The sequence below is a fragment of the Astyanax mexicanus genome, chromosome 24, assembly GCF_023375975.1.
Source record: "Astyanax mexicanus isolate ESR-SI-001 chromosome 24, AstMex3_surface, whole genome shotgun sequence".
Taxonomy (NCBI): domain Eukaryota; kingdom Metazoa; phylum Chordata; class Actinopteri; order Characiformes; family Acestrorhamphidae; genus Astyanax; species Astyanax mexicanus.
The window spans coordinates 20,696,634-20,717,226 of NC_064431.1; the positions used below are offsets into that span (position 1 = coordinate 20,696,634).

The following is a 20,593-nucleotide window of genomic DNA, read 5'->3' on the forward strand; positions in this document are numbered from 1 at the left end:
CATGCGGCTTTAACAAGCCCCTGAGCCCTGCCGCTGCCGCCGCTGCTGCCACTGCTGAGAGAGTGTGTGTGTGTGTGTGTGTGTGTGGGGCTCTGAAATGGAGAGCGATGGGGGAGAAAGGAACATATAATCAAAATATAAACAGCGCACTCCATCTAAATGATCTGTCTTCAAGCTCGCCGGCGGTGCCGGGGGACCCGCGAGAGGGCAGATAATTGAAAAAATGACAAGGAGATAGCTGGAGAAGGAGAGCTTACACACACACACTTATACACACACACACACTTGCACACACACACACACACATTCGTACACCTCAGTGCCACACATCGGGTACAACATCCCAGAGGTGTTTATCCCTGTCAGAAAGAATAAGCCACCTTACTGAGGGACGGCCTACACACACACATACACTGAGCAGTGTTCTCTAGAGCTCCGACCAGTAGGATAATGGAACAGGATGATTTGGGACGTTGAAAAAAAATATAAGGCAAATTGGTGACCACCCAACATTCTGATACTACAGCAACACCATACCAACCACCTAACAACATCACAGAAACTGCAAGCATAGTTTGAGACACTGCTAAAGCACACGCTTTACACATGCATTTCTGGACAAGCTGACAGGATACAATTGCCTAGCTGCCAACCACTTGGTGACATCATAGAAACTCCACGATAACCACATGGAAAACCAGAGCGACTGCCTAGCTGCCACCATGAAGCAACATCATACCAACTACCTGGCAACATCATAGAAACTCCACAATAACCACCTGAAAAAAAACAGAGCAACTGCTTCGCCGCCACCGTTAAGTAACACATCATAGAAACTCCACAATATCCACTTGTAATACCTGAGAAACTGCCTGCAGCTACAACAAAACAGCAATTATATAACAATACAATATCAGCCACCTTACAACTACCTAGCAGCCCCACAGCAACCATCTGATATACCATAGCTACCATCTAGCAATAGCAATAAAATCCCATCAGCATTCCTTGAGACACTGCTAAGGAAAACATGCTTTACACATGCATTTCTGGACAAGCTGACAGGATACAATAGAACCATTAGACCACTAGAAACAACATCATTGCCTCCCCATAGAAACCACCTGGAACACCTGAGCAACTGCCTGCAACTGAAACAAAACATCAAATATATACCAATACCTCATCAACCACCTTACAACTATGTAGCAGCCCCACAGAAACCAACTGATATACCATAGCGACCACCTAGCAAAGGTAAAAGAAAAGTTAATTCACGTCGCCTACAACTAAAAACTACTTACACTACTTAAACTTTGACTAAAAGCAAACACCAATCTAATCCCTCCGCAACATCATAGCAACCCCATAGCAACCACCTGGAATACTTAGACCAACTACACAGCAACGAACTAATAAACTAATAATTCCGTAAGAACTACCTACCAGTCCATTGAAATAACATCATTAAAACCCCATAGAACCCACCTGGAAACAAGAAACCACTTAGAGACCCAATAGCAACCCCTTACCAACATCATACCAGCCCCAAATTAACCACTTGGAATACCAGAGCAATAAAATATAGGCAAAATATACTAAAACATCTACTGTGTGTAGTGTTACTGCCGGGTACCTGTGCTTTATTCTGGTAGGCATTATGATCTGTTTATTCATGCTGACTCTCATCAGCCTCGTCTCGGCGGGTTCTGGCCGGTAAACAAGCCGTCACATCTCATTTACACAGGCTGGCGTTATAGCGCCGCGCCAGGGAATACCAACTACTAGGGCCAGAGGTGAGGGGGAGCCAGAGACTGGAGGAGGGGGCACCCGAGCCTCGCTTGAAGAGGCTGAGGAACAGGGGGTGGAGGATGAAGGAAGGGAGGGTATCCTGTACAAGAGATGAAGGGTGCTGGGTTGAGGGACCCTGTAAATCGATTTGGTTTGTATATATTGAGGGATACTATACTATATCAACTACTTTGAGCCAGTGCATATCATCACATCGGTGTCTTTTGAGCCACTGCTAAAGGACATGCTTTACACATGCACTTCTGGACAAGCTGAAAGAGTATCAAGTACATTTAAAGGACAGAATCAGGTTGAGGGAATGCAGAGCGAGCACCAGGCTATTGTATCAGCCTGTTTACATAGTGGAAACCACCTGGGATACCATATCAACTCTCTTGGAAATAAGCTACGCCCAAGCAACAACTCTGCAAATACAAAGCAAGCCCGAAACGAAACTATGGAAAAACAAAAAAAGCCAAAATAGCATCAACCTAACAATACCAAGGCAACCACCTGTTGTTTTGTTGCAACAATATTAACCACATGAGATACCGAAACAATGACCTAGTCACCACCAAGCAATACCCAACCAACCACTTAAAATAACCATGTGGGATGCCAGAGCAACTGCCACTTGCCAACAGCATAGCAACAACCAAACTATACAGTAGTAACCACCAAAGCAACACCACATCAACATCTGGTATACCAGAGCAACTGCCAAGCCACCGCCAAGCAACACCACACCATCCAATATATAGCAACATCATAGCAACACTGAAACAAACACATAAAAGAATGAAATACCTAAGAAACTGCCAGGCCAGCACCAAGCAACACCCTTGCAACCATGTGACCACAGAAAAGACAAAATACACATCTCATAGCTTTTAACCTAGCATTTATAACACTGTTATAACTGTTACACATTCACTTTCATGTAAAATTTTGTATATTTACTATGCTTTACTAAGTTCATATTCATAAAAGTTTTAAGAGTCCAGAAATCAATATTTGGTGGAATAACTCTGGTTTTTAATCACAGTTTTCATGCATCTTGCCATGTCCTCCTCCACTAGTCTTACACACTGCTTTTGGATAACTTTATGCCACTTCTGCTGCAAAAAGAATTCAAGCAGTTCAGCTTGGTTTAATGGCTTTTGACCATCCTTCTTCCTCTTGATTATTTCCTAGAAGTTTTTAAATTTAGTAAAATCAAAGAAACTCACAATTTTTAAGTGATCCCTTGTATAATTTATTAATGTACATGCAAAACACAGGAACGCTGTGCAACAGATGCTAACAGGCAGTTGCTTCACACTGCCAAAGTTGAAAAATGCTGAACTACCGCTTTAAGACAGAGGGTCAAAATACCGTCATTGTTTCATCGTAAACCCCCACCTCCCCTTAATCCTGAAAAAAAGGCCAAAAGGTCACATTGCTCAGGTGCACCCGATGAGGGAGGCCCGGGCGGGTCAACAAGACGGGAGCAGGGCGGGGGGGCCGGGCGGGGGCTTTTAAAGCGTCGCACCGCCACCTTCAAAAAGGCTGGAAGATATTAGGCAGCATGTGGAGAGTGAAGGGTCTCTATTGAGTGGGGACGCGCCGCTGAAGAGCCCTGTCATGTTAATAACGGCTGTGATGAAAAGCTCCAGGCCCTGAGACCAGGTGGATCCATGATTCAGAAAAAAAAAAGAGGGAAAAAGAAGTCCCGGACAAAAGAAGAGTCATGATGCGTGTCGTGCGCCACCATTTCCAGGGGTTAAGAATTCAATTCTGCTCTGTTTCTTTAGCTCTGTCTTTACTAACTATAGAGAGACTGTACAATTATATCACTTGCTTATAAATTAAAAGTGTATTTAAAGCAATGTAACAGGAATTTATTTTGAACTTTTCAATGGAGAATGAATATGAACACCTACATTGTTGCTACTTTGGGCTCGGCATGCTGCTAACTGCACTATGTAACTCTGTTGAAGCTGTAAATGACAATGTTTATTAAAAATATTGTACCGCCTCAGTTCTCAAGCTTTTCTCACTTTTAGTGATGCGTCTGCATCACTCAGCTTGTCCAGAAATGTGTGTGTAAAGCATGTCCTTTAGTAGTGTCTAAGGGGAGCCCAAGAATAAGAAATCAGCTTTGGACCAGTCGTTCCAGGCGACTGTTTTCTTTAAATGTTTGCACAAATCCAAACTGAATTTTTGATCCAAATCAAACCCAACAAATTAACATATATTATACAACTCTCTATACAGCTCTGGAAAAAAGGAAGAGACCACTTTAGTTTCTGAATCAGTTTCTCAGATTTATCTATATATAGGTACATGTTGGAGTAAAATGAACATTGTTCTACTGACAATATTTCGCCCAAATTCCAAATGGAAAAAAAATCATTTAGAGCATTTATTTGTAGAAAATGAGAAATGTCTGAAATAACAAACATATTCAGACCTCAAACAATGTAAAGAAAACAAGTTAATATTCATAAAGTTTTAAGAGATCAGAAATCAATATTTCAGGGTGGAATAACCCTGGTTTTTAGTCACAGTTTTCATGCATCTTGGCATGTTCTCCTCCACCAGCCTCACACACTGCTTTTGGATAACTTTACGCCATTCCTGGTGCAGAAAAAAAAAGTCAAGTAGTTCAGCTTGGTTTGATGGCTTGTGATCGTCCGCGATGGCTTCCTCTTGATTATATTCTGGAGGTTTACTATTTGGTAAAATCAAAGAAACTCATCATTTTTAAGTGGTCTCTTATATACTTTGTTGCATTTATATGAATAAAAGTTACTTGAATAATTGATTTCAGAAGAAACCAAGAGCCAAAAGCATATGTCCCAATACTTTTTCCACATGTGTATCTGCATGCACACAGTACATGCGTATCGTTGATGAAAACATTGGTTAAATCCAAACCACTCCACTGATTCAATGGTCAGAATGGAGAGTGAAGGTGGTTGGTGTGGTATATTTTTGTATTCACCATGTTTATGTGTAACAGTATATGTATAACAGTGCTTCAGGCCGGGTAAACACAGTGAGCCGCAGTGAGTAATGAGAGCCGGTCGCTGGGGGCTCGTCTCAGGCTGTCACTCGCTCCCCCCGTTCACGTCCAGTCCGGGGTAACCTCGGCCAGCGCTGGTGCCCAGGGAGCACTTTTTTGACAGCATTTGGACAAATGAAAAAGCAGCGTTGTGCGAATGCCCCGAGGAGAGCAAGTTCAAGTGGAAAATCCCCCTCCCAGTCCCACCTCATCCTCCTCCGGCTCCTCCCCCTCCCTCCCTCCCTCCCTCCCTCTCACCGTCCATGCATCCGTCCAACTTCCATTAGTCTCCTGCTTTCCGAGCTCGTCACACACTCGCACACACTCAAAACACACACTCGCGCTCGTACACACATCCTCGTGCCTCTATCTAACGCCCCACTGCCCCAGAATAAAAATGACAACAAATTTCCAGTAGAAACACGAGAGAAAGTGACCGGCTGACGGTAGCGCCGGGCCGGTTGGGGTTGGGTGGAGGGTTTGCGGCTAGCGGGGATATAAAAGCCCATTATTGACTGGCCTTCATCGCACATTTCGCTCATGTTTCACTTCAAAAAAATGGAACTTTCACACTCGGCTGCTCTGGAGCCCAAACCCTGAAACCCTGAGACCGGGCCAACGCTGCCCTGGACGTTTCTTCACAACAAAGGAAAAAAGAAGAAAGTCCCAACTAAGCATTTTCACTTAATGGAAGCAACCAACCAATGTAGAAAAAAAAGCACAGATAGTGCAAAAATTCTGTTCTCTCAGGGCTCCAGCAGCTGATGGCAAGCTGCATGACCAGGATTTTAACCAGTGATCTCCTGATCATAGTGGCAGTGCTTTAGAGCTCTGGACCAGTCGGCTCCCCAGTTGTGCTGAATTCAGCACCCCCGCCAGAAAAAGCACCCTCTCTCGAAGCGTATTTCTAAGTAAGTTAAAGCGCTTTTATCAAGAAGATGGTGCGTATGTGCTGCCAAAAGGGGGTGCTTTTCATGGCAGGGGTGCAGATTTTGGCACTACTATGTTGCCGAATTCAGTACCCCCACCAGGAAAAGCATCCCCTCATGTGAGAGGCTGCAGGTGACATGACTATTTTTCATTTTTCACTATGGGAATTTTCATCTTTTAAAAAAAGTTTAAGCCAAGAAGATGTACATGTGGCGCTACCGAGAGGGGGTGCTTTTCACGGCGGGGGTGCTGAATTTGGCATAACACCCCGTTTTCCCAGTTTGATATACCATAAGAAAAGGTGGAGTTACAATCAGGAATGAAGTGATTGACAGACCAGAAACCAGTACTGCACTCAACTCTGTCAAATTTGACAGAATAGATATAATAAATAAATATATTTTAAATAAATAAATAAATAAATAAATAAAAGCCTCAGTCTTCAAAGAAAAAAGGGTTCAGGTTCACTTTTTTTTTTTTTTCCTCTTGCAGGTTTTTGACGAGAGTGTGTGTGTGTGCAAGAGTGTGAAAGTAGCGTGTGTTTGAAAGCATGGCAGCTGAAGACCACTCCACATGACCTGCGATAAAGTGGACATCTCCATAACAAAACAGCGGCATGGGAAGAAAAAAAAAAGAAAAAAGAAAAGAAAAAAGGAAAAGAAAGCGGGAGATACTTGGCGAGGCTGAAGCACTTCGGAAGTTTAGCGCGGTTAACGACACTATAGGAACGGAACAGCGCGTGCTTGACCGCAGGAAGAGAAGTGAGTGATTATGTGAAAGAGAGAAGGAGAGAGATAGAGTGGCACGGAGAGAAGATGCAGCGAGAGGCGTGCCAGCTGGCGCCGCACATCTCTCCATCAGCTCATTTAAATGTGGCACTCTGTGAGAACAATGGCGCGGCGGCGACGCAGCCTTTCTGTTAGCGCGGGAGAAGGAAACTAATTAGCATGTCTCTAATGAGTCTTTTCATTTTTTTAATTAAACGAGGTCCTCAATAATACATGAAAAGAGGACACTTTTTTCCCTCTTTTCAATTACCAATGGATATGTGGCAGTGCCAGCCACATGCACGTGTTTTACAGTGTATTTCTCTGCTGTATATACATATTTATATATATATATATATATTTGTGGACACACCTTTTTTAAGAAATGCTAAATGCTTTCAGCTACTTTACACTGCAACCATTGTCCTTGTTAGAAAGTACTGCCAAAAGATTAAGACTCTCTAGAGCAGTTGTGGGTTATATTTCTAAAGCTCTGTAAAAAAAATTAAAAGAGACCATTTAAAAATGATGAGTTTCATTGATTTTACCAAATTGAAAATCCTCTTAAATACAATCAAGAGTAAGATGGATGATCACAAGTCATCAAATCAAGGCATAAAGTTATCCAAAAGCAGTGTGTAAGACTGATGGAGGAGAACATGCCAAGATGCATGAAAACTGTGATTAAAAACCAGGGTTATTCCACCAAATATTGATTTCTGAACTCTTACATCTTTATGAATATAAACTTGCTTTCTTTGCATTATTTGGAGCTCCATCCAATAATGTGACTAACGCCCTGAATAACTCCTATCACACAATGCAACCAATCATATCCTCACAGCAATGTTCCAAACTCTAGAAGCAAGACTCAAAATATTAATACACAGTATTATTACTATTATGCAAAAGCCTTTCATCTCTAAAATCAGTATAAAAAGATTTTGGAACATTTCTATTGGTCCATTCAGCAAAAAAATAAATAAGATACAAGGTCAACAAAAGTAGTGCTAATCTAAAGTTTTGCTCACAAAACCCTTTAAAATGGAGAAAGAAAAATAAAGAAATAAAGAAACGAAAGTAAGGTCATAGCCACACTGCAAAAATAAAATAAATAAATAAAAAAACTACATTATTTCTTGGTATATTCATACAATCCTCTTAAAATTATCTTAAACTATATATCTACTTTTTTAATGTCTTTTTTTTTATAGAAATATAATTAAAAACTCATTCCCAGCTTATTTTTTAAACTAATTTGAATCCTTTTAACAAATAAAAGTGTCTTATTCCTTCAGATAAAGGAATGTGTAGAGAGAAATGATAGATATTTCAGCTATTGTAAAAAAAAAACACACAGTATGTTCTAGTGGAATGATTCACATTCAGTAGATGAAATATCTTAAAACTCTCAAAATAACAAGTTAACAAGTTGGAAAACCTGTTCTTTATTCCTTTGACCATCTAAACATGTAGAATTGAACATTTTTGGCTACTTTAAACAGGATTTCACTTGCTAAGATACATTATTTTTTTGCTAATACATTCAGACAAAAGGCTGCTAATGGAACTTCTGTCTCCTTCTCGAGAAAAGAAGAAGAAGAAGAAGAAGAAGAAGAGACAGTGGAAGAAAAAAAAATCTAATTATCAGACAGTGAAATGATTATTATTGTTCGTTAGGCTTCATTTGCGTCTCTGAAAAGAGCTCCGCGAGGAGTTAACCCGAGCGGCAGCCATTTTCTGTCCGACTCCAGTGAAGCTGTCCGTCACTGCGTCCTCACCTCTCGCAAACGGCTGGATCTGACCGCTTTCACACTTCACCCTCGCTGACACTGCTGGATGATTGCTTCAATTATCTGCTGACGAAATTTCGGGAACCTTTACGGAACGCTTCTCACGTAAAAAAGGACGGAAAAATGGACTTTAGCAGGCTGGATTTTAACGTTTGACTTTCTATGGAAATTCTGTCCATTCTGTCCAATTGAAGAGGTTCAAACGGTGGAGTCAGATTAAAGATAAATCTCCTGTATTTTTAACATGGAGGCGAGTCGTTTGTCTTTGTGTTTGTCGCATTGGACAATTTTAGCCAGACACTGCCGGTCACGATCATTCTGTGATGGTGATGACTATGCTGCCTTTTATTTTTTCAGTATTTCCGGTACACACACATTGTGGACAATGTGGACCAAGGAATTGTAAACCGCACAATTAGTCCTTGCTCAAACTCTATATATACAGCTCTAAAAAATGAAGAGACCACCTACAAATGATGAGTTAATCAATTTTTTACCATATTTTACCAAATTCGAAAACCTCTGGAATATAATCAAGATGCTTGAATCTTTGCACTAGGAGTGCAGGCATATAGTTATCCAAAATCAGTGTGTAAGACTGGTGGAGGAGAACATGCCGAAATGCATGAAAACTGTGATTAAAAACAGGGTTATTCCACTTTGAAATATTGATTTCTAAACTCTTAAAACTTTATGAATAATAAACTTGTTTTCTTTGCATTATTTGAAGTCTAAAAGCGCTGCATCTCTTTTGCTATTTCAGCCATTTCTCTTTTTTTATTGCAAATAAAAGCTCTAAATGACAGTATTTTTATTATTTGGAATTTGGGAGAAATGATGTCTGTAGTTTATAGAATTAAAACAACAATGTTCCTTTTATTCAAACATATTTATAAAAATAGCAAAATCAGAGAAACTGATCCAGAAACTGAAGTGGTCTCTTCACTATTTTTAAAGAGCTGTATTTTGATTTGTTTAACACTTTTTCCTTCATGATTTTTTTGATGTCTTCAGTATTAATCTACAATTTAGAAAATAATAATTAAAATAAAGAAAATAAAAACATATTAAATGAGAAGGGGCTTATCCCAACTTTTGACTAGTATTATTTATAGAATTATGTAGTAAACAAAAAAAAAGTGTTTCTTTACCAAAATCAACCAACCTAAACCCAACTGGATGGTTTGGGAAAAATAGGGAAAAGTGAAGAAAAAGGAAGCAACAAGTGCAACTAGTTCTCACCACCTCTGAAAACTATATTAAAACATTAAAACAGTTATTTCCCCAAAAGTTCGGCAGCCAGTACACCTAAATATATATATATATATATATGATTCTGAGCTTAAATATACTCTGATGACGTGTTCATCTCCTGGTGTAGCTTCTACAGTTCAGAAGTTAATTAATCTAACAAGGAGCTAAACATCCGATAAAAATCCACACCAGCTGACCGCAGATCTATCAATCTGACAAACACACACACACCCCACCCCCCAACACACACACACACACTCCGGCTGACACAGGGGTCTGGTAAAGACGTCTCCGTTTCCCCCCGTTCTCGACTTCCCCTCGACTCGACACGCCTGCTGTAGCAAACTCCGGCCCAGAGTTCAATCTAATTAGTGTGGTTTGTTAATTAAATGAGTGCGGCGCTAACGAGCTAACCTGCTGTTCCTTGATAATGTTAATTACTCTGAAGGGAAAACCTCTCACCACGGCCATTTAGCCTGTCAGCCCACACTCGCTGCCGGATTATTGATGATCGGAGAAATTCAGGCCTGCTCTTACGTACTGCCTCACACGCTGACTGACTCGCTCACTGACTCTCAGCCCATCCAGTCCCTCACTCCTCACTTCACCTCACACCTTCACCTTACTGCCTTACTGATTCACAGTATGACTGCCTGCTGCCTACCTGCTTACTGGCTTACTGCCTCAGTGCCTCTTACTCCCTTAAAATCTCATTGACTGCTGCCTTACTGTCTCTTCTCTCTGCCTGCTGCCTACTTCCTTACTGGCTTACTGCCTCACTGCCTTACTACCATACTGGCTCAATGCCCTACTGCCTCAGTGCCTCTTACTCCCTTAAAACCTAATTGACTGCTGCCTTACTGCTTTAGTTCTTTACTGCTTCACTGCTTTAATGCCTTACTGACCACTGTCTTACTGCCTTAATGCCATACTGCCTGAATGTCTTACTGCCTTCTGCCTTACTGCCAACTGCTTTACTGACCGCTGGCGTATTAATCACTACCTTACTGCCTTAATGTCATACAGCCTTAATCTCTTACTGCCTCAATGTCTTACTGGCTTACTGCCATACTGTCTCAATGCCCTACTGCCTCAGTGCCTTACAGCTTTTCTAATTGCTGCCCTACTGCCTTAATGCCTTACTGCTTCACTGCCTACTGCTTTATTGACCACTGCCTTACTGCCTTAATGTCTTACTGCCTGAATGTCTTACTGCCTGAATGTCTTACTGGCCTACTGATTTACTGCTTTAATGTCCTATTGCCTTACAGCCTCTCTGATTGCCGCCCTACTACCCTACTGCTTTATTGCTTTACTGTCTCACTGCTTACTGTCTAATTGACTGATGCTTTTTGAGCACTGCCTTACTGCCTGTCTCACTGCCTTAATGCCATACTGCCTTTATGTCTTACTGCCACAATGCCCTACTGCTTTATTGCTTTACTGCCTCACTGCCTACTGCTTTACTGACCACTGCCTTACTGCCTGTATCACTGCTTAAATGCCATACTGCCTTACTTCCTTACCTTATCAGTGCCTTACACCCTCACTGCCTTAATGCACACCTGCTTTACTACCTTACCAGCTTATTGATAACTGCCTTAGTGCCTTACTACCTATGGCCTCTCTGTCTTCCTGTACTGCCTTAATGTCTTACTGCCATACTTTCTTAATGCCTTGGTGCCTTACTGATTCACTGCCTTGCTACCTGTGCAAATTCAATTGTAATTGCACTGCACTTTTAAATATACTTTGTATCCAATTAACAGAAATCTGATTTCATTTGGTTTCTGACTGTCCGGACTATCACAAATCATATTTTGACAGGCAGACTGAACTTAGCTTAACTCTTTCACCCTCTCTCTCTCTCTCTCTCTCTCTCTCTCTCTTAATAGAGGATTTTACTGTATCTGCATGCCAGTATGTGTTAGCCTCACAGCTTTGTGTGTGTATCTATATATGTGCGTGAGTGTGTGTGTGTGTGTGTGTGTGTGTGTGTGTGTGTTAATTTCTACTGTAGCAGAACAATTCAGTCTCCACACCTGCCAGTTTAAATTGGGCCATCAGTGATAACTGTGGACCTACTGTAGAACAATAGTGCAGCACACACACACACACACACACACACACACATACACACACGACATGTTTACACACTGTAAAATATCAGATACCACAGCAGATATCCCATCAACTTAAACCAAAATGCTAATTGTGCAAATTGCAATGCATAATCCATTTTCAGCACCATGCAAACTCATGATGTTATTTAACGCAAATATTAAAAAATAGTAATATATATATGAGTGCCAAATAACTGTGCAAAAAATGTGAGATACAATTTCGTACAATGCTAGATCAACTTTGATCTTCATTACAGGCACTTTGACAGCCCAACGTTATGTTAATGAGGTCCTGCAACCAGGAAATCTACCTTCAACAGGACAATGCTTGTCCACACACACTGCTGCCGTCTCAAGAGCTTACCTTGAAGACGTGAACCCATCAACATTCCTACACCCCTACCAGAAAATCTGATTAATTATTGCAGGACACCAATAGGAACCTCTACAACTCTACGCCTCACACATTGACTACACACTACTTCATAGCTACTGTGTGTGTGGCTCAATACATATGACCAAGAGTTTCTTATATCAGTCTAAAATTTTAATCATTTATTGTTCCTTCTGTCTGAATATTTTTTCAGTTCGACACTTCCTTCTCTGTGTGTGTGTGTGTGTGTGTTTGCAGGGTCAGCTGGGTGGTGTATCTGAACTCTAGCTAACCTCACACTCACAGTGAAGGAACTGTGTTTTGAATGTGCACTACAACCCCTGATACACTGATCTACCTGCTTTATAATACAGTGCAGCCCGCGTGTGTGTGTGTGTGTGTGTGTGTGTGTGTGTGTGTGTGTGTGTGTGTGTGTGTGTGTGTGTAAAATCACCTGTACTGGGCTCTGTTTGACCTCGTTGCTGCTGGGAGAGCTGAGTCCTGTGGCCTGCTGGAGGAGGAACTGGCGTGCTGCCTGGAGAGCCTGCGGACACAAGAGAGAGAGAGAGCACAGTGGTGAGCATCACACACACATATACACACACACACATATACACACACATATACACACACACACATACACTCACACATACACTCTTACATAGCTTACATTTACACAAAATCACAGGAGGGATATGCTTAACACAAAACTGTTGGCCATGGCCATTTATCGTATTTGTGTGACTGTGTGTGTATGGGCATGTGTGTGTTTATGTGTGTGTGCGTGTGTGTGTGTGTGTGTGTGTGTGTGCATCTAAGCGAAAATATAAGTACAGTGTAGTCTAATTACATTTGTTTAAAATAGTATGTATTCATTAATTTTAAAGCAATTCATTAACTGTACTAATTAATTACTTTAATTCTGTAGTTAGTAACAAATAATTACTTAATTACTTTCAGTTTACAATCTGTAGAAACAGGTTTCAGATTTGACACTATTTTCTCTACGTTTTATTTTTGTTCTATTATTATATTTCATATACACATTTACATTTACGTAGTTTTTTAGCATATCATCACTATCTAATGAAAAACATGTATCTCCAACAATCAGCAACTTTACATGAGAGAGAGAGAGAGAGAGAGAGAGAGAGAGAGAGAGAAAGAGAGAAAGAGAGAGTAAAACCGCCTTAGTTTTCAAGGGAAGTCAAATTAAAAAGAGTTTATTTCAGGTTATTTTGGAGAATTTCTAATGGTCCACACATAAAGTTATTTATCTGGTTATTTATTTGTAATACAGTTTATTTAATAATATTATAGATGATTGATCATTTATTTCATCCATTCAAATTATAGTTATACAAGTTAATAGCCTGTAATATAGTCTTTGCAATACTTACCACAAAGTATATTATCACTGTCTAATGAGAAATAAGTATCTCTATGTTTATTATGTAATTTGAACAGACAAACTGTCCCTTATACTGTGTTGAAATTTATTAAGGATTGGACCAATTGAAATTCTCCAAAATGACCTGAAATAAATGTTTTTTACATTTACTTTCATTAGAGATTAGGAAGGTTTCATTTCTTTCCCGTAAAGTTAGTATTTTGGAGATGCATGTTTTTCATTGGACAGCGACAAAATTAACATAATTCCCTTCATTAGGGTCTGTGTGATCTTTAAATTGGTACTGACTGAATACATTTAATCCACTTTCACTTTTAACACAATGTTAAAACATAAATATAAATAGGAATTTTTTTTAATCATTTTCCAAGAGTTATATGTATTTATATCAATATATATCAATATATATCTATCTATATACATATATATGTATATAAGAGGAAGATGGATGATCACAAACCATCAAACAAAATTGAACTGCTTGAATTTTTGCACCAAGAGAGGATTAAACTTATTCAAAAGCAGTGTGTAAGACTGGTGGAGGAGAACATGCCAAGATGCATAAAAAAACTGTGATTAAAAACCATCACAGTTTTAGGGTTATCCCCACCAAATATTGATTTCTGAACTTTATGTTTTCTTTGCATTATTTGAGGTCTGAAAGCTCTGCATATTTTTTGTTGTTATTTCAGCCATTTCTTATTTTCTGCAAATAAATGCTCTACATGCCAAAATTTTTATTTAGAATTTGGGAGAAATGTTGTCAGTAGTTTAAAGAATAAAACGTTATGTTTCCATGCAATGTTTTCTCTGTCTTCTCCATTCTCTCTACCAACCAATCTAACACCTGTACCCCACCATCCCATAATCTCCCTCCAGGCCTGTGTCTGAGCTCTGGAATTTTAGCTGCTGTGTTTTTTTTTCTCTCATTTGAGTCCCCCGGCCCCCAGGGATGGCAGGCCAATGGCGGAGCGCGCCTCCCCAAACAAAAACAGTGCGGGCCGCAGTAAATCAGCGGGTAAAAGCAGGTTCTGAAGAGCGCCATCAGGATGCACATTTGTTTCCTGGCCCGAAGAGACGGAGGAAGGCTACATGGTAAATATTGATATATGAGAAAAAAAGAAGAAAAAAAAAGAGAGAGGAAAGATCAGGGAGTGTGAGGGGGCAGTTCAACAGTGCACAAAATAAAGCCAAAAAGAACGGGACAGTAAGCATAAATCTCTGAAGTCACGCTCGGGTGTTGTTGGTAAATCCAGCCCAAACAGCTCTTTCTGAGTCGGGCCAGCTGCCTCGCCTCGGAGCTTCAGATGCGGCGGTTTTACAGCTGAGAGGAAAGATAAGCCTGCTTTATATAAACTGGGCTTTAACAGACACTGCCAGCACCTGTTACTACAAGCCGGAGAAGCCCGAGTCCTAAAACACTGGAAAATGCAAGGCCAAAAGTATTAGGACACCTGCTTTGTTTAGTCTGAAAACAAAAAAAAAACAAGAGTATTATAAAGTTTAAAGGGCTTATCTTGCTTCAATGGGGGTAATTTAGAGTAGCTCTAAAGAAATCTCTACTTTCTAGGAATAGGAGTATTGTGCAAAAGTTTTTGAACACCTGTTTATTTATGGTTTTGTTCAAAACCCTTAAAAAGAAGAGTTTTAAAACATTTAGAAGAGTTTTAAAGAGTTTCTTCTTTCCAGGAAAGTTTTGGTACACCTGCTTATTTATGGTTTTCTTTAAAGTATTAAAAATTTTATAAGGGTTTATCTTGCTTCCGTTGGGGTAATTTAGAGTAGCTCTAAAGAAATCTCTACTTTCTAGGAATAGGAGTATAGGGCAAAAGATTAAGGACACCTGCTTAATCTTTTTTTTTATTATCCAAAACCCTAAAAAAACAAGAGTTTTACAAAGTTTAACAGTCTAGATTCCATTGGAGTCATTTAGAATAGTTCTAAAAAGTCTCTTCTTTCTAGGAAGAGGCTTCACTTCTATATAGAATATAAGCAACAGTTTTGGGACACCTGCTTATTTTTAGTTTTGTTCAAAACCCTAAAAAAAAAGGGTATTAAAAAGTTTATGATTTTATAAGAGACTCTTAATAGTCTCTTCTTTCCAGGAAAAATTAAAATTAAAAAGTTTATAAGAGTTTATCTTGCTTCGGTTGGGGTAATTTAGAGTAGCTCTCGAAACCCTTTTTTTTTCTTTCCAGGAATAAGGGGATTCACTTATATAGTCTACAGGCAAAAGTATTGGGACACCTACTTATTTATGTTTTTCATTAAAACCCTAAAAAATAAAAGATTAAAACATTTATAATTAAAACGTTTCTAAAAGGCTATCTTGCTTCTGTTTGGGTAATGTAGAGTAGTTCTAAAAGTCTATTCTTTCTAGGAAGAAGAAGATTCACTTACATAGTCTACAGGCAAAAGTTTTGACACACCTACTTATTTATGTTTTTCTTTAAAACCCTAAAAAAGAAAAGATTAAAACATGTATAAGTGTTTATCTTGATTCTGTTGGGGTCATTTAGAGTAAGTCTAAAAAGTCTCTTCTTTCCAGGAAGAGGAGCCTTCACTTTATAGTCTATAGAAAAAAAGAAAGAATTGGGACACTTGCTTATTTATGGTTTCAGTAATTTAGAGTAAAAAAGAGCCTTTTGTTCCCAGGAAAAGGAAACTTCCTTTATAATGTATTTAAGCAAACATTTTTGGACTCTTGCTTATTAGTTGTTTCGTACAAAATTGTAAAATCACGTGTGAAAAAAGTTTATCTTGCTTTTGTTATGCTTTTGCCAGATCTCATCTAATCTAGGACTAGATCACTTCAGATCACTTCACTTCATTGTGGAAAATGTACTGCAATTATATTGTATTGTGAGTTGAAATAAAAAATTATTTATTGTAATCGAGGTAAAATGTTTATCCATTTATCGTGGTACTGATTTCAGGTTATATCACCCAACACTACATTCTACAGCCCACTTTACTAAAGTAGGCATTGTGGCAATGGGTATAGGCGTAGAATGAACATATGGTGTATTTGGACATATTGATTATATAATTTACTGTGTATATATTCTACACTATTTTACTACACACTTGCCATATTTAAATCAAGTCAGTTTAATGCCTCCCATTTTTGCTGGATGTGGTAAATGAAAAGGAGCAAGATGAAGCGTTTCTTTTTTTTTTTCATCGCCCACAAATGACTCACTGCGCGTAATTAATTCATTTAGACGAAGATTAATAAAGTCATTTAGACAACATCTGACACTCGTAGTTTGAGCTAATAATGATATCAATTGCAGAAGCACTTGAGTGTGTGGGTGGGTGTATAGCAGAGCCCACTACGCTGCCCTCTACACAAAAATCCCCATTCTTTTAAAAGAGAGAGGGAGAGAGAGAGAGTGAGAGCGATAGAGCGAAAGAGAGAGAGAGCGAAAGAGAGAGAGAGAGAGAGAGCTTCCCCCTCTCCACCACCCTATCCACCCCCTCGTTGCAATCAAATCCATTGGTCTGCATGATGAAAACCATCTGCTGCATCGAGAGCACTTGTTACTTTTGCTGAGGTCGCAACTGAATAGTGCATGCGTACACACACACATACACTTACACAGACACACACATCCCCTACACACACACACACACACACACCCTGAAAAAGCCCCTCGGTCCGGCTGCACAGGAACCAGACCCTCAGTGTGCATGACCTCAGCGGTGGGCTGTCCAAACTGAAGTGACCAAAAGCAAATCCCAGCAACGACCAGGTCATACATTACACTGTAGGTCTAAGAATGTGTGGACACCCTTTTTTAAATGAATGCATTCAGCTACACATTGCTGACACAGTTGTGCAAATGCACAAACAAAGCTAGAGCACACAGAGATGTGTTACCTATCTAAAAACTCAATGTCGGAAACAGTCTTTTTAAGGATATTGATGGACAAAAACTGCTTATTCAGCCTACTGCAGTATTGAGCTGCCTATTCAAAAAAAGTGTAGGCTACAGGGCGGCCAACCAGAGAGGACCTCATTTAGATACACATGTTCAAATGCCTGTGGACACTCCTTCTAAAAATATATATTCAAGATACTTTAACTTACAAGACAAAACTACTAACTTTAAGCTACACCCACTACTGTCACAATTGTGCAAAGTTCGGAAGCGAAGTATTGCCAATAGAGAAGGACTCTTGTTTTCAGAAGCAAACAAGAACCTACAGGCACTATGCCTAATGCCCAGTCATTGGCTAGATTTATAAGGATTTCATTATAAAGCTGTGGTGCAGTTTTAAAACTGTGTTCTTTGAAGGGACAGAGCTTCGTCCGATACTTTTGGAAGGGGTTTGAGAGTTCCAGAAGATCAATCGAACATCCAGACCTTAATAATACTGTCTTATTGGTGAATGCAATCTATCAGAGATGGACAGTAGAGCAGTAGAGACAGTTATTCCAACAAAAGTTACTCCAACAAAAGGTTTCAGAAAGAAAAGTAAGCAGATGGCCCAATAATTGTATCCCTTTGTTCCATACAGTCTAGTTCATTTTGTGCGGAAGCTAGCAGGAGCGATTTTTCCTCTTTGTCGTCTGGAGCAGCGTTTACTCTGGCTGTCCAAAAGTTTGTAAATCGTCAGGCCTAATCCGATAGGTTCTCTTCCACCCTGAACGGAGACAAGCCTGTACGCCAGTTTCCACAGGGAGGCTTCGGGTCAGCCCGGGCTCCTTCCAGCTCTGTTTGGCTTGGCCGACCTCTGGCCTCCCTGGGCCACTCTCGGCTCAGCCTGACGAAGCACAGAAGCGCCGCTGGCCACCCGTTCTCTCTGAGGCGGTTTCATACGCGCTACTCCGAGGCGAGTCAGCCATCAGGCTGTTGAGACGGCCCGAGAAGAGACAGACTTGGCCCCCAGATAATAGTGGCGTTTATTAGAGTCGTGAGGGGTTTATTACCAAAGTGCGGTAATCAGAGCGGCAATTTGGGGGCAAATTAGGCCTTATTGTTGCCAGATCTCATCTAGTCTGGGACTAGATCACTACTGGGTGTCCATGTGTGTTTTGTGTTTAAGAACGTGCAGGCACTAATGTGAGAGTGGGCATGGGTGGAAAAAAGTATATAAAGAAAAAGAGTATTTGTACTTGTTATTAATTTCTTCTGATGTCGAGGCTATTAAAAAGGTTTACTCAAGAGTTTAACCTCTTTTTAGGCAACTTTTTAGGGGCAGTAACTGCCTCTACCTCTCTCAAATGTTCAAGCAGGGGAGGCTTGATTTATATTAGATTTGATATGGAGCATTGATGTGAGGATTTGATTGATTGCATTAATTCAGCAACAAGAGGGTCATCTCCAACTCATTCCCAACTCATCCCAAAAGTGACCTTACTGGTGTTGCCAGTAGTCTGGAATAGTTTGGGACTCTGCAGCTCAATCTTAAAGGGCTTTTTAACCATCTAGCAAGCTCACGATTGGAATCATAGGCAAGATGCCGAAAGTTTCCTTTTATTTACATATATATGATCCAGAGAGTTCTATTCCTAAGGTTTTCTCTTCTACTGTCATCAGCAATGGCTCAACATAAAGCAACTGAAAGCTGAATTCATTAGAAGCGATGTGGACAATCAGTGAACAGCAGTTTGAAGCAGTGCTTGCTAGCATAGCAGTGTTAGCATAGCGACATTAGCATACACTGACCAGCCGATCCTTTGGGCCCTCCCGAAGGCCTGTGGCATTCACTAGTCCGCACTGCACCTTTAAAGAAAAAAATATGAGGGGAGGCGGTGGGCGGCCTGGCCCAACAACAGCTCCATTGTGCTGCAACGTTAGACAGGTTTTATTGCGGAGAGGGCGGGCGGGCGTTCCGAAAGAGGGAGAGAAAGAGAGAGAGAGAGCAAACGAGAGGCAGAGCGAGGGGAAGGGGAGGGTGAAGAGGTCAGCGCCCAGCTTGGCGGCCCGACTGCACAGTGTGTGAGTTCTCCTGACTTGTCATCAGAGCGCCCCCCCCAGTCCAGTCCTCCCCCCGTAAATCAACACTCCTGACATGGGCTTTAATAACAGAGCATTTTTTTAATTCAGCAGGGTCGGAGGGGGGTGGGCAAAGAAGTAGGAGTTTGGGGAGGTGGGTGCTTTTGGTGGTGGGGGGAGAGGTGTCCCATTTTTTCTTTTTCGCTTCTTTTTTTTCTCCTCTCACCCTGCACATGTTCACTTTAACAGGCTTCCGAAAAAAATGTTTGGTTTTCTTTTTTTGTCTTTCACAGAAGAAAAAGTAAGGACTTAAAAAAAGGAGGCAGCACCTTTAAGGGAGGAGTTTTAGAGCTTTGGAGAGAAACTTTGATTTGGTTGTTAAGGTTAAAATTTTTGTGTACGTCTACCAAAAATAACGGTGATCTGGTGAGTGTCCGTTAATGTTCCCTGTTTTCTGGTGTGTGTTCATTAAAGAAAAATTCATTGTGGCATAAGGTGATGCATGTTCCCTACAATCTGTCCCCCAAAAAGACAGAAAATGGGAAAATGTGTTCTCTTTCAGTCTACTTCTTTTTTTTTTCTTTCCCAAGTTCTGGTAAGGGTTTGTTAACGGGAAATAATTGCAGAATGTTCATTTTGGCGTAAGGCTTTCATTCTCTTTTGTTCTTCTTTGTAATTTCTGTCCACGTGCACCAAAAAAAATTTGGCTCAACTTTTTTTCTTCCGTCCAGTTTGACGGATGTTCCAAAACGAGGCACCGGGACGCACAAACAGGGGTGCCTCTTCCCTGGCGGGCCCAGGTTCTATTCATTAGGCTCAGGTTGCTAAAGCAAACAATTCTGAGAGGTGATGAATCTGGGCCCCGATCCGTCTGTGTTTGGGCGAGCGAGGGGTAGAATGTGGTGTACTCTCTCTCTCTCTTTCTCCCTCTCTCTTTTTCTCTCTCTCCCTCTTTTTCTACACCCCCACCCACCTACACCTTCCCTCTCTCTCTGCTGTAAATCCAAACAGAGGCCGGGTCGGCCAGCTTGTCTGCGTACAGGTGGGCACCAGATGCTGGAATGATCCATCATCGCTGACAGAGGACCATTGTTGACGCCCGCAACAACCCCCATGACTACTCCCCCCGTAGAAAAACAAGAGCCTCCGTCCCCGTGATT

General features: G+C 40.6%; 1 protein-coding gene across 2 annotated transcripts in view; it reads right to left on the minus strand.

Annotated features, from left to right (window-relative positions):
* The window catches only part of foxp4 (forkhead box P4), a 226,470-nt gene that overhangs the window by 98,770 nt on the left and 107,107 nt on the right, over window positions 1-20,593 (minus strand). For both annotated transcript variants that reach the window (XM_022682717.2, XM_049472009.1), the window contains exon 3: window positions 12,532-12,621. In XM_022682717.2, coding sequence (XP_022538438.2) covers window positions 12,532-12,621 — 90 coding nt within the window. The remainder of the gene's footprint in view (window positions 1-12,531; window positions 12,622-20,593) is intronic.